The sequence below is a fragment of the Sus scrofa genome, chromosome 1 (assembly GCF_000003025.6).
Source record: "Sus scrofa isolate TJ Tabasco breed Duroc chromosome 1, Sscrofa11.1, whole genome shotgun sequence".
NCBI lineage: Eukaryota > Metazoa > Chordata > Mammalia > Artiodactyla > Suidae > Sus > Sus scrofa.
The window spans coordinates 19,883,343-19,898,522 of record NC_010443.5 but is presented as its reverse complement, the minus strand read 5'-3'; the positions used below and the strand labels follow the sequence as shown (position 1 = coordinate 19,898,522).

The 15,180-nt window shown below is 42.5% G+C and overlaps 1 protein-coding gene across 1 annotated transcript in view; it reads right to left on the bottom strand.

The window, feature by feature from the left end:
- EPM2A (EPM2A, laforin glucan phosphatase) overlaps positions 5,173-15,180 on the bottom strand; it is an 86,988-nt gene continuing 76,980 nt past the window's right edge. The window contains exon 4 of the mRNA XM_001927632.4: positions 5,173-7,956. Coding sequence (XP_001927667.1) covers positions 7,679-7,956 — 278 coding nt within the window. The 3' untranslated portion in view covers positions 5,173-7,678. The remainder of the gene's footprint in view (positions 7,957-15,180) is intronic.

Here is a 15,180-nt window from a genome sequence, read left to right as displayed (position 1 = left end):
TAAAAATGCTCAGGAAAAAAAATTTTTTTGATGTATGGACCCAGCACTCAAGAAAGAGCTTTAGAATTGAGTGAGATTTGTGTGTCATTGGCATAGATGATAGTTGACAAATTCTGATTTAAAATGGCAAATGTGTTCTTCCTCCTGAATGGAAGTTACCACAATTGAAGGATGGAATTCCACCTGCAACAATGAATAGAAAAGTAAGAAGGATTGCCATCAAATAAGGACACTTCAGCATGAAAGAATGTTTCTGGAAGTGCAGATGAACTTCCAGATGGATGAACTAAAGGAAAGAGACTGGGGCTCAGAACACCTAGCATGGAGACACAGTCCTGCAGGGAAATGGAAAATAACAGACTCACTGGAAACTTGAGAGTCGCTGAGCTTAAAATTCTCAATTATAACCAAAGTTGGAAGAGATAAGGAAGCAAAAACAAGACGGAATGGCAACTGCAAGTCTGGCAATGAAGATTATGTCCTTACCAACATTTTCTTCACCCTCCCTAACAACAACAACAACCAATTTGATATACAAAAAGAAAAAAAAAAGTACATATGAAACAATTTATAATTACAATTATAATCATGTCTACAGGAAGGAGGGATCAGGGGTTGTAAATCAATGTTCATGTTCTTTCCTTTTAAGGAAGAGGACATAAATAAAAGCAAGAAGAGAAAAAAAGCATAGAAAAAGCCAAAAATTTTTGAAATGTAAACTAAACAATAGAAACAAGTTCAAATATATCAGTAACCATAATAAACAGAAATGACTTAATAAGTTCCTGAGCACGTGAGGTGCTGGGCAGACATAAGCTTTGTTTGAATACCAGTCTATTAGAAACGGAGGATGGCAGCCGTGGTGCAGGACCCAACTGTGGTGCAGGTTTGGTTCCTGGCCTGGGAACTTCTACATGCATGAATCTGGCAAAAAAAATATATGTATATGGGAAACATGTACTTATTTGTCCACAATAGGTACAAATTGTTACTGAAATTGTCTGGACCATGAATCTGTCTTTGGATTTGTCATTTAACTTTAAGAAGGCAACAATAAGGATCTTTATGGAATGAAAAATATATCCCATTTTCTTAAACAATTCACAGAACAAACTAAACTTTATTTGCTGACTTCTGAGTTTTCTCTCACCAGGAACTGATGAAAGCCTTGATAGGTGTGACAGTGACAATTATCCGTGCTGTTCTGTGCTAGGTCCAGCACTTGATTCTTTCACTGTCCAGTTTCTTCTGAATTTCCTTTTTGTAGTCCATACCGCTCTGATGCTATGCCAGATCATTTAATACTAATTATTTATAGTTTAGGTTTCAAATGACAACAGTCTTATTCACTGAATGCTAAGCAGTATTTCCTTCAGTAATACTGGTGTAATGCCGATGCAATTACAGTTCAGGAATTCATCCTGTTATTAGAATGGTCCCACATTTTCTCCCTGCCTCCATCTATTCTTTCAGCTGTCTCTGGATCTTGTTTTTGGGTTTCTGTTCTTTGGACCAAATGAAAACTTCCAGATTGTATTTGAATTTATACCTTTTCCCCATTGGACAGATTATTAGATATCCATTCATATCCTCTAGCTGCAGGAGCCCAAAGCTGACCTGTTTAACTACTCCATGTCGACGGTAATATACACTAACCACATACTTTATGTGGACACTAAATCAATGCTAAGGAATCAAAGATAAACAAGAAAGACTAAAGAGACCTCTTTAGATGGTGATAAAAGAGCTGCTCAGAGGACTATATATTAAATACATAAATACATTTTTACCAAACTCTAAATGATCTTACATGAGAAAAATGGTTAATTATTCAACCGAAAGAATTTTGAATGTTTTGTGTTAGGATTTTGTATATAAATTTTATTCTCAGGCTGGTAGGAAGGTAGTCCCACTAGTCTGGATCACACATCCACACAGAACAACCACCAAAAGAAGAAAGAGCATCTCTTCCTGTGGTTCTTTCTCAAGTAGCCCCCAGAAATTATTCATGTATCTCTGGGGGTCCATGTTAAGTCACATATTTTTTTTTAAACTCATTTCTATCACCAGGGAAACACTTAATTTTACTTAATTCTGGGTTCTTGAACCAAGGAGGAAAGAATTTCCTGTCAAGTGTTTTAGCTGTCTCAGCCACACTGTGTCTGACCTCACATCAGGCTAAATTTGTGAAGATGGGAAACTCAGCCTATTTGGATCCTTCTCTCAAATCTCTACTGTTCCCCAACCTACCTGATCTTACACTTGCCATCACCTTACGGATAGTTGTTTTCTATAGTGTTATGGTTTGAATTTCATCCCCACCAAAATTCATATTTTGAAGTCCTAACTTCTGGTATCTCAAGAATCTGAATCTGACCTTACCTAGAAATAAGTTCTTTGCAGATGTAACTAGTTAAGATGAGATCATACTGGACTATGGTAGACCCCTAATCCAATGTGACTTCCTATCCTTATAACAAGGGGAAATTTGTTTGGATACAGACATACACAGAGGGAGAATGCCATGAGTAGATGAAGAGATTCAGGTGATGCTTCTACAAACCAAGGAAAGCCAACAACTGCCAGCAAATCAGAAACCAGGTGAACGGCCTAAAGCAGAATCTCCCTCAGCGTCCTTGGAAGGAACCAAGCCTGCTGATACGTTATCTCAGAACCTAGCCTCCAGAACTGTAAAGCAATAGATTGTTGTTGCTGAAATTGCTCAGTCTGTGGTACATTTTTATGGATGCCCTTACAAACGATTATACATGTGGTATGTTCAGAACTCATAGAGGGTGGTTCACTAGGTGCTAACTCCACCAAACCAGGAGTGAAACGGTCCTGCTGGCTGGCCTTAGAATATGTTGTTCACATCTTCTCTGTGCCTCTAGCTTTCTTTTCTGTAAAATAGGGATGATAATAACATTTTCCTCGTAGATTTGCTGGGAAGATTAAATATGCTGATATATGTAAAGCACTTAAAGAAAAGTACGTGGGCCATGTCCTCTTATCAACAGTCACTGGCTCTTCTTGACCTTCACTCACTAAATGACATGCCAAGCTCCATTATACATAGTGAGTACATCACCAAACCAAACAAATTACAAATTTTAGCTTTTATGATTTTTCATTTATAATGAGAGGAGGCAGAAATAAAACAAATAAGGAAATTATATGATTAAATTTCACACGGGCCAGTAATAAGTTCCATGAAGAGAAATGAAGCAGAGAATGAGGGGAGGGAGGGCTGGGATTCAGGATGGCAATTTTTAGTCAGGTGGTCTAGATAGGCTTCCCTGGAGGAGGCTGGGAGTGAGCCCTGGGCATTCCTGGAAAAGGCAATTCCAAGCCAAGAGAGGAGAAAGCGCAAGTGCCCTGAAGTAGGGGCCCTCGTGGGGTAAACAAAGAGCAAGAAAGAGCAGAATGAGGCAGAAAGCAGTAGAAAGAAAGTCAGAGACATAACAGAGGACCAGGCTGTGTGGTCCTTACAGGGCTTTGGCTTCTATTCTGAGTGACATGGCAAGACACTGGAGTTTGTACACATGGGAATGATGTGATCTGGCGAGAGTCACCTAAGCCACTGTATGGGGAATGGATTTAATAGAGGTAGGGGCAGGGGGAAAGGGAAGGTGAGATATAGGGAGACCAGGAGGATATTTTGGAAGTCCCGTCTAGAGGTCATGGTGGCTCTACCTAGGATTGTTTGGGGCAGGAGGTAAAACAGAGTCAGGCGATAGATATTTTGACAGGAGAGGTGACAGGTTTTCCTGATGGATTAAGTGTGATGTTTGAAAGAAAGAATGGACAAAGGATGACTCTGAGGTGAGGTTTGAACCTGAGACTCTGGAAGCATATCTCCCTTAACCAAATTGGAAAGACTTTGGAGTAATGGTTTTGGGAAGGAAAGAACAACTTTGTTAGTGTTGTTCTTCCTCTTCTCTTTAGTATTAGTACCACTGTTGTTGCAATGAAAGGGAGCTTCATCAGTCCTTCCCTCTTTATCTAGTCCCATCTCCTACCAGACTTTCTCTTTTTCCCAGCAGGTGATAAGCCACTGCAAATCCCACCCCTCTATTTGGCCAGCAAATTGCATGGAGCTGGTCCTTTTTCCTACTGTGATTTATCCCAAAATAGATGGATACTCAGCAAGACCCTCTGTCCTGGGAACATACCCTTAATTCTACCCCGTTTCTATATTCACACCTTCTTTCTCACCCTCCCCCATAGTATTGCTATAAAAGGAAACACCTACTTGTTCTTCTTTTAGAAATTTCACTGCTCTTTGCTTTTTTTTATTTTAGCCATTTTTCTTCCACTTACTTCAGTTTCCATTAATCTCCTCACTGATTCTTCCCACTAGCAATCCTACCTGCTCTCACTCCCATGAACTATCCTACAGCCCCTTATCTCATGACCTATCTCCCTAGCTTATCCCCTTCCCCTCAATCAAAGCTTTTCTGCCACAGGAAAGCCATTTGAGGCCTCCAAGTCTTAGTTTTCTTCTCTGTAAAATAAAGGAATTACTAGGTTATCTCCAAAGATACTTTCGGTTTTAACTTTTGATCAAACCGACTCTCTGTTTAGCTCTTCAGTAGTTTTTCAGGCATGGCAAGTTCTCATATCCTAGTTAGTTCATTCTCAAAATTTTCCTTTCATCACTTCCTTATAGTTTCCAAAGTCCTAACCACATTTTTTTACACTGTTACTTCTCAGGCCAGGCCAGGTGGTTATCACCTACACCTTAATGTTCATCAAAAGAATGGGTTCCTTTTTCAAAAACTTCCCTAACATTAGCATACAAAATAATTGAATGACAATGTTTCAAGTCTAAAAGAAAGCAAGCTTTCTTTATCTTTATTTCTTTATCCTGAGTAAGATCTTACGATTTTCTTTGAAAAATCTGTGACTGGAAAAGTTTTGTTAACGCCAATGACAAGCAGCTAACACCATATCTGCCTTGAGCTTTTCATTCTCACTTTTTTGTGGTGCCTTCACCTCTGACTTTCTCTTGTCCTGTAAATGCCAATTTTGATTGGCTAATGAGAAAGTGAGAATGATAAGGAAATAACAACTTAGCTCAGCTGACTGCCTCTTTTACAAATAAGGAAACAGTTTGTTCTTCTGGATTTCCAGATAAATTAATAACATTTTTAAAAATCCTGTACACAGAGGTCATTTTTAGTGCTTTTATTTAGCAATATTCCACGGGATTTTGAAATATAGTGGCCATCCCATTCATTGAGGACAAGAGGTTCTTCCAAAACACTTGTAATAGCCCCCAGCTGATTTTGTCCATCAAAGCAAAAAAGAGAAAAAAAATCCACCCTAAAAAGTCTTTCTGTAATGGAAATTGCAAAGCTGGATTTCTTAGACATTAAAGAAATTCACACAGACCCATTTATATAATTAGCTAGACATATCCCATTTTTAAGATTAAATTTTACACAACACATTATGACCATAAATGGGTTACTTGAATACAGTCATTATTGCTACTTTTTTTTGACATAATGATTTTTATTTTTTTCCATTATAGCTCATTTACATGGATTAGCAATGAGATCCTGCTGTGTAGCACTGGGAACTATGTCTGGTCACTTATGATGAAGCATGATAATTTGAGAAAAAAGAATGTATACGTGTATGTGCAACTGGGTCACCATGCCGTACAGCAGAATATGGCTACTTTTTTTAGCAAGAGAGCTGTACTTAATATTTAATCCTGGCTTATACATTTAACTTTGTAAAATTCTGGAATACATGTGTCCTCTCTAGCCTTCTTTGCCCCAATTAAATGCCATCTCCCCTGAGTTCCACAGTTATAAGATGCCTCTTCCTCCTCTGAACTCCACTGGAACTTGCCTTTCATCCTGATCCCCATACTTCCTAAATCGGAGTCTCTCATATCTATCAATAAATATTTATGGAAGAAAAGGAACAGAAAAATAAATAAGCATTGTAGTTTAATAGAAAAAGTAAGGGTTTTGAATCAGACAAAACAAGCTTTGTATCTTATTTCATCTATTTATTCGCCGTGTGATAGAGAACAATTGATTTAATCTCTCCGAGCCTTATAAATGAGTTTCCCCATTTATATAATGGAGATGATAAAAACTCCCTCAGAGGGTACCATGAAGACTGAATGAATCAGATGGTAAAGCACCTAGCACATAAAATGCACCCAATAAGTTACCTCCCCTTCCTCACACTGGCATATCATTACTAGTTCAACTCTGCAGTCTACTCGAACACAGGGCTGTTTCTAGGCTATGAGCCTTTTTGAATGCAAGATCTTTTTTTTTTTTTTTTTTTTTTTTGTCTTTTTGTTATTTCTTAGGCCGCTCCCACGGCATATGGAGATTGCCACGCTAGGGGTCTAATTGGAGCCGTAGCCACCGGCCTACGCCAGAGCCACAGCAACTCGGGATCCGAGCCGCGTCTGCAACCTACACCACAGCTCACGGCAACGCCGGATCCTTAACCCACTGAGCAAGGCCAGGGATCGAACCCGTAACCTCATGGTTCCCAGCTGGATTCATTAACCACTGCGCCACGACGGGAACTCCCAAATGCAAGATCTTATTAATCTTTGCATTATCTATAGAACCCAGGATAGCAAATGCATAGTCTGGAGGCACAGTAACTGTGTATTGTATTAAACTGAGAGCTAAATCAGGATCACTCCTAAACTGTGGGACCATTTTCTGCAGACTTTGGCACTTTGAGATCTTTTGGGAAAACAGCTCCCCTTGTGAACTCTGCAAGGCCACTCCGGCCTTGAACAGCTCTCCATGATTTAAATTCAGATAAATACCTCCCTGAATTCTATGGCAACTGATCAGAACACTGTTTTATTTCTCACTATAGGAACTGCTGCAGAAAAATTCACCTTACTCTGAGAAATGCTGAACTCATCACAGTATGCTGGCCAATCATAAGTTGTGTGGAAAAAGCACTGAATCCTAGTTATAAACTCCAGCTCCTCCCTGAACACCCCTGAGACCTTGGGCAAGCTCTTTGCTCACAGAGCCTCAGTTAAAACAAATAGAGACAAAAATTCTACTGAGGTTGTGGGTAGAGAAGGAAGTTAAGGCCTTGGAACACACTATAACAACTAGGAAGCAGGATCCAAAAAAAAAAAAAAGTCTAGAAAGTCATTGCTTTTGGTCATATGGGGCTCTTATTTTGTCTTAGTTCAGGCTCCTCATTTTATAATTCCATTTCAGTACAGCAGAAAAGCTGCGCGTGTATGTGTATGTGCGTGTGTGTGTACATGCACACACGCAGTGATGGCATCAACAGTGTGGCTCCGCTCTTTTCTTCCCCACGCGGTCACAATGCAACAAGCAAGGGCAATCGTGACTTCACAGCACAAGAAAGCAGCGACCGTGCAACAAAGAACTGCATGTGGATGTTATGTCAGATGCTGGAACCACACTACACAGCCCAGCCGCGTGTGGATTTTTCTCGTGTGTCAGTCACAGCTTCCTTTGTAATATATTTCAGAGAAGATACAGCTCAACCAAAGTACATCAGAAAGCTAGCTCCCGACTAAAGAAGGCGGGTCAGGGGAGAAGCAGATCAGTCTTTCCAGTGGAGGAAGAATCTTGGTTTCTAGGCCATTTGCTAACACCACCCCAGGCCGGAGGTAGGGTGGGGGGAGCGCCAGTTCCATCACCTACACGCTGCATATGGAAGGACGAAGCTTCCCAAATTTCTGATAAAAGTCTTCCTCTGCCCGGGCCAAGGCGTCTTCATCGATGTACACAGCCGGCCTCTTGGCCAGAAGGAAGTACTGCACCTTCCTGCGATTCCAGCCGCGCACGTACTGGAGCCAGCCGCACACGGCGGCGGTGGAGCGGCCCACGCCGGCGTTGCAGTGCACGTACACCGTGTGTCCGTTCTCCAGCAGCGCGTGCAGGAGGCACACAGCCTGGGGCAGCATCTGAACGCGGCCTGGGATTGAGAAAGCACAGCACACACAAGTGAGAAGTGACAACCACCCCCGCGCCCCGGGGCGGAGGGGTGGGGGTGGGTCGCCGCACAATCACAGCGGAATGGAGGAGAGGCAGGGATGTGAGAGCTTGCTTCGCTCTGTAGTTTTGAAGAAAACGGTGAGACAGTATCAAAACCTGCTCATAATAAGGTGGAAAGAGCCGCCGGAGCAATAGGTCAGCTCTGAATCTTCACTTGATATTGCTGTTCTTTCACCTCTGCATCCGTGCAAATTTCCCTTCAAAGGTAAGCTCATTATCGCCTAACCATCGTCAGAAGAATGGAATTTTACATCAAAATGGTCTGTACGGATAGGGCAGCACTTTAAAGGATTTCAAAGAGAAGCTCACAGGTCCTGTCACCTGAATTTCCTTTCACCCAAATGGATCTTCCGATAAGAAAAAGAATGTGTGTGTGTGTGTGTGTGTGTGTGTGTGTGTGTGTATATATATATATCAATCACTGGGTCACTGTGCTGTACAGCAGCAATTGATAGAACATTGTAAATCTACTGTACTTTAATTAAAAAATTTTTTTAAAGAAAAAAAGGATCTTCCAGGTAAATGCAAAACAAACAATTAATACATATTGGTTAAAGGAGTGAATATGACTTATTCAATACACCGCTAATTTTCATGTGCCCAATGGAATGGCTAACTTATTAGTTGAAACGCATGGGACAGCCAATCATTCACTTGTTGCCTCCTTATAGAATGTGTATGAAAACTGATTTAATTTCATCTTTATTGGGTAGTTATGATTATAGGTATTGCTGCTCTATGACTGCTATTTTGATGAGTAGATGACTCAGATGTCTTCCCGTTTTCACACTGAGACAGGATACGCAATACTCCGCTGAGGCCCATTGGATGCAGACCTTCTCCATCATCCTGGGGACAGAGGGCTGCCTAAAATCAGCACATCCCTGGATACCTAGTTTCTGCTGCACACAGATTCTCCGAGCAAAATTAGCTTGGTGAATTTTTTTGGAGGGTGGAGGAAAAAAAAATTTTTAAATACACATTTTAAAATATATAATAAAAATTTTTATTAATATATATATATATATTTTTAGGGCTGTACCTGCGGCATATGGAACCCAGGCTAGGGGTCCAGTGAAAGTTACAGCTGTAAGCCTATATCGCAGCCACAGCAATGGGGGATCCAAGCCATGTCTGCAAACTACACCACAGCGCACAGCAACACCAGATCCTTAACCCACTAGCCAAGGCCAGGAATCAAACCTGCATCCTTACGGATACTAGTCAGGTTCCTTTCTGCTGAGCCAAAACAGGAACTCCCGGGTCAGCATATATTACTTCAAGAAGGAATGAAAGAGGAAAGCTATACAGAATCCTGGATGAAAACTGTGCTGTGACATTCTTCAGCTGCTCTCTGTCCTCAACCACTAGGGACACCACAGTCCTGGGGGATCCTCAGGGGCCACAGAGAAGCTACCTGTCCAGCCTTCACATTGCCTCCTAGCAGAGGAGGGGAAAGGCCCTCTCTCAAAGTTCATGGCAGATTTTTACTGAGACCTGGAATTCTCCCATAAGAGCCACTCAAGTAAGTTTAGACTTTCCTCCTTAGATGTCCTCTTTTAAAATGCAAGTGCCCTGAAGGGGCCAGCACAACACCTTGCAATCAGGCATCGGCCCCTTAGGAGAGACTTTATGGAAGCCCCACAGTGGCCTGAAGGCCTCCCATGGAAGCGGGGAGGGGGGGGTGTCTTGGCTTCAGGCACACCACACTGTGAGATCAGCAGGAAATCAAACAGAAGCCAGATAATATTCTAATGTTGCTGCTGGGGCTGTTAATCCCTCTGACAAGGGATCTAAAGGCCTCACACAGCATTTCAGAGACGTTTTTAACAGGAATGCTTTAGGCAGAGCACACTTTGCATTTCCTGAAGCCCCATCTCTTCCCAGTGCCTGTTGCTACACTTTCAGTTCCCTTCCTGGTCCCCAAGGGCATCTGAAGTGGAGACATACCAGCTCCCCAGCCTTGCTGGGTTTCTGAGTCCAAATGAACTTTAAACTTTAATTGTGTTTGGTTGCAGGGTGCTCTGAGGTTATAGCTAGGTGGGCCTGCCATACAGTCCGTTGCTCTAGAGGCAGTAAAACATTACCGGAGACGTAACAAGGTGTAAGAGAGCATATCTACTGGAGAGATATCTCGCTGTGTGTCTCAGAAGAGTACTGTGTATTTGATCCACTCTTTGAATTGGGGCATCAGAGGAGCAAAACCTCCAAGGTCGGTTTGAGTGACCCTGCTGATAGGGTTAAGCCGTTCAAGGGCAGAGCTTCTGTTCCCTGGAGGGTTTTAGAGGTTTACTTTCCATAATATTGGCAGAGAAGGAACTCCCAGTGATGGATCTGGGAAGCTTGGGTTCTTCTGCCCCTGCCACAGCTGGTATTGCTTTTCAAGTTCCCTGTAAAAGCTGCCTCTCCAGTTACCATGTGCATTGCCAGGAGATAAACATTTTTTAATGTGGGTTTTCAAATGCCCAATAGACAAGGAGACCACAGTGGCCATTTGCAGGGGGAGCTGCCAGAGTCAGAGTCCCAGAGTCAATACTCAGCTTTTGCAGTATCGGCGGACACAGCCCACTGCAGCCAGGGCGGCTCTATGGGCCCATCAAGATCCCTTCTCTGACCTTCTCTCTGGCCAGAGGTTACCCAAGGAAGGGTCTGCACCAAATGGCCAAATGACCTAGTATCTCCCCCTTCCCTTTTTATCCGTAAAAGACTCCTTAACAGGTATGTATACAGTTTAGAAGTTGAAAAGGAATAGGTGCTTAAGGTTCAGTGAGCTCAGATGCATAATCCTGGAAGGTAAATGTCACGTGGAAACTCCAGAAGGCTCTCAGTTTAAACACAGGCTTCACCCGCCAGGAGTCTTCTCCTAGAAGCCCTCAGCCATCCCACTTAAGACCTGTCAAACAATTATTTAAAAGCATAAAGAATGAAGAAAGTACAAAAAAGGAGCACCAGAGAAGCAGATGATCTAGGACGTCTATCTATCTCTGGTCCTGGCCTCGGCTGGACGGTTTTCTTTTGGCCCCACATTGATTGATGACAGCTAACTATACTGAGCCCTTTCTATCTGCCAAGCACTGTTGTAAGTAACTGTGCGTGCAATAGCTCCATGACTGCCACCTCTCAACAACTATGAGGTTGGTACTATAATTATCCTTAGTTATATCTGAAATCTGCCCATGGTTATTTCCTAATGGCAACTCAAACCCGGCCATCCAGATTCTAAAGACTGGTCTTAACTTCTGTACCATGGTCCTTCCCTAATCTACCCAGTCAGTGGCACTTGTTGGTTCCCCTGCAGTCAGTCTGAATTCTCAGCCAGTCCTTGCAGCCACCTTGTCTGCTCATGCCCTGGCTCTCACTCCAGTGTGAGAATCCCGGGGCTCAGCCCTCACCCTAGAGTGGCCACCTCTATCCTATAGCCACATGTTCTTCTGCTTGAAAACCCATTCTAAGGAGCCTGAGCTAATACATAACCCACCAAGAAATCACAAGAGGGTCCCCATATCAGAGCTCACACAACAAAGTCAGGGTCAGCCAGATCCTCTAATTTCTATGCTTCATATATTTAAGCTCCAGATAGAATTGAATTCAATAAAAGTTTCCATTTTCCAAAAACAATAATACCTCAAGGCAAGAGAGAACCACTGATTCTTTTTTAATGTAAAATATTCCAAATTTTAAATGTTGGCAACTAAGTTGAAAATTTCAAAAATTTAAAATTTGAAAGTGCAGGTCCAACAGAACACTGCACCATCTGTGATTCTTACTTTGAAATTTAAAACAGGCCTGACGCTCCATAGAGGCTCAGTAAATATTCGTTAAGTACATGAATTAAAACAAAGTAAAACAAAACCATGAATACCGATTTGATCTGAGATACTCTGAGTTCCCTCTAATCTTAACTTCTGGTCCACATCTCCTCCAGGCTAATGCAACTTGGAATGATAAAAACTACATGAAAAGATGCAATGAGCCAGCAAGCAGAGGTTGTGAGAGGTGGGACAGGGGTATGGTGGGCAGCCCAAGGCTTTAGGACCTGAATAAATGGGAATAAGGGGATCCTAAAGATATCTGCGATTGAGCTAAGCTCTCCCTGAGAGAAATCATTCCCAGCATAATGTTCAGCCTCCCTCTCTCTCCCTCTCTCTTTCTTTCTCTCTCTCTCTCTCTCTCTCTCACACACCACACACACACACACCTTTCTTAATCCAGAGGCAGATTCATAGCTGAATGTATTACTATTTTATTTGAGCATATCTTCTTTTCCTTATTATAGATAAGGTCCACATTATAACACCCTTTGGCAGAAACTGAAGGACTTGGACTAATAATATAGTCCTGACCTTGGGATTTGCAAGGCACCTTCCTATCAATTATCTTATTCTCTTGTTATAATCCTATAAGGCAGAAATTATTACTCTCCTTTTTCTAGATGCAGGAACGAGCCTGCCCATATCACACAGCAGCTCAGACAGTGATAAGGCTCCAAGGCCAATGTCTTTGCTTCATGGCAACACTGAATTTAGCGTGTTGAGTCAGAGAAAGAAGGCAGGCTGTGACAACAAAGGGTGGCCGCGGACTCAGGACAGCATATTACCTTTTTGGGAGGCAAGGATGGACCATTTGTTATCAATAGCACTGAAATAATGGAAGCCAAAACCTAATCTGAGAACTTCCTACCTGGACCAAAACTGACTTTCAATGAACAGATTTAATGTTTTCAGGTGAGGGCTATATTGGGGAGCTTTTTGTTTCTCAGGTGAAAGATACAAACCACGATTTTTTTTAAAAAAAGAAAAAAGTCTCAAAAAACCCCAACCCCTCTGCATATGACAAAAAGAACAAGAGGAAGGATCGATGGCACGATTGGTTGTAACAGGTCTGTGACAACCATGGTGACAGTCAGGCCTAACAAACTGTCTTCTTTCCTCAGACTTTATCTGACAGCAGTATGCTGTGGCTCAAAACACTTCCAGATGGATTTTCCCCTAGAGTATTAAAAATATTCAGCTGAATTAATCTCTGTGTTCATTGTGCTAATACTGTGGGCCACACAGATTGATTTATTGGTCAAAAATGCCTCTGTGACTAGGAGGCAGTTGTTAGCCCTTTGACTGCTCCCCCAGGCTATGCTGAACCAAAGAAACCTTTCCTTGGTCTTGGAGTTGGGCCTTTTTCAAGTGGGAGCTTTCATTTTGCTGCCACTTCATATTCCCAGACTGCCTCAGTGTAGAAGATACTTCATTGTAGGACTGGGTTCTGGTGACTGGTGACTCTATGAGCCACCCCCACCCCTCAAAAAAAGGTCTGACTACAATTACAGTGGGTCTTTGGCGATAGAATTTTCCCTCAGATTTCTTCATCTTCCCAAACTATCAAGTAAACTGCCTATTTTTCAGCAGGGTTTTGGGGGGTGATCAGTGCAGGGGGTGGATCAGGCCATAAGTAACTTCTCTGAGCCTCCTCTCATATCATACTCCAAGGGGATAACAATGCTATAAGATCAGGATCAAAGAAGTAAAAATCAAAACATTCTCTGGAAGCTGCTGGCACACTACCCTAACAATCTTCTCTTTTGAAACCAGAGAAACAAACTGGACAGGGCAAATATGACCTAGATTCCACCAGCACTCTTCTATGCAAATAAAAGGGTTTTTTTTGTTTTGTTTTTTTTTCCTTCCTTGAAAAAAGACAGAGATCTTGCAACTAAATCAAGTTCCTCTGGATGAGCATTAATTACCAAGACGAGTAACCAAACTATCTCCTCCTTTAAGAAGAAAAATGATACTTCATCCCAGTGACACCTCAGTTCAGACAGACACAAAGAAGGGCCCAGCCCAGCCAGGAAGACCACCTGAGATTCTCAAAGAGCCCAGGCAGCCACGGTCCTGTGACTCAGGCAACCTGTGATTCTCTGAGTCTCCTGCCACCAACCACGTCTTGGACTGTTGACTCTGGGGAGATAAGGTGGCCCCCTGGACACTCATGGCTTTGTCAAATTCCAGCTGAAGATGAACATGACAGATTGAAAGTGTGGGTAGTGGCCTGCAGAGAGTGAGGGAAGAGTCTGCGTGAGCAGTAGAGGAGCTTCATCATATAGTGTCGAGAGCAACATTCTGAGCCTGACCGCCTGTGTTGAAACCAGGCTGTGTCTCTGCTATAGGACCTCAGCCAGCTTACCTTTTTGTACCTCGTTCTTCGGCAAAATGGAGATAACTACAACATCTGCATGGATGCTTGTTAAAAGAATTAAATGAGTTAATGCATGAAACTTCTGAAAAGAGTATTTGATACCTAATGTACTTTGGGGGGAAGAGGGCTAATGATAGACACATTTCCTCGCCTGACATCACTGTCTTCCTTCTTTCCCCCAGAATAGCAGTTCCCCCGGGCTCCCTCAGCCTGCGCCATACCATAGCTCTCTGCTGCCCCCTGCTGACTTCTGTTTGATATTATTAGCGTAACTTGTCCTCTCGGCTTCAGGTTCCATTCCTTTCTACAGGGACCCTATTCTACAACTAGGCTGAAATACAGATCATTCCTCTCAAACATCATGCTTCCATGCCTTGGCCTATGTTGTTTCTCCCACCTGGCATGTCCTTCCTCCCTCTACTGTGACCTGCCATGTCCACTTCAAATACCAGACCGCTCACATAGCCTTCCTGGGCTCGCTCCTCTATAGAAAGTGCTCTGCCCACACCATAACCCTCCCTCTTAGCACACATGACTCATTCTTCTCCTCACATTATTCTTTGTACTATAATTAGTTTTGAACATGTCTTACTGCCTCTTACCATTAGATCAAAATTGTGCCTTATTTGTCTGTTTCCCCAGCAGCACCCATGTCACACCCTAATTCCCTGCACACGAAGACACACTTAGTATTTGTGCAATAAGTGAAGCATCACTGTCGCCATCCTACCCCGAGCTGTGTTATTTCTCCTGATCTCTCACCTTAACTACCTCAGTAACCTGACTGTGGTCCCCAGATCTACTTCAGGCTCACCCCCACATTCCCTACACTGAGATTAAAGGGCAATTTTGGAAGGAAAAAAAAATGGTTATCTTGGCATCTCTGAGCCTTGCACCCTTTCAACTGCTTCTCACTGCTTTAGGATAGAGTCCAAAGTTTTTATCGTGTCCT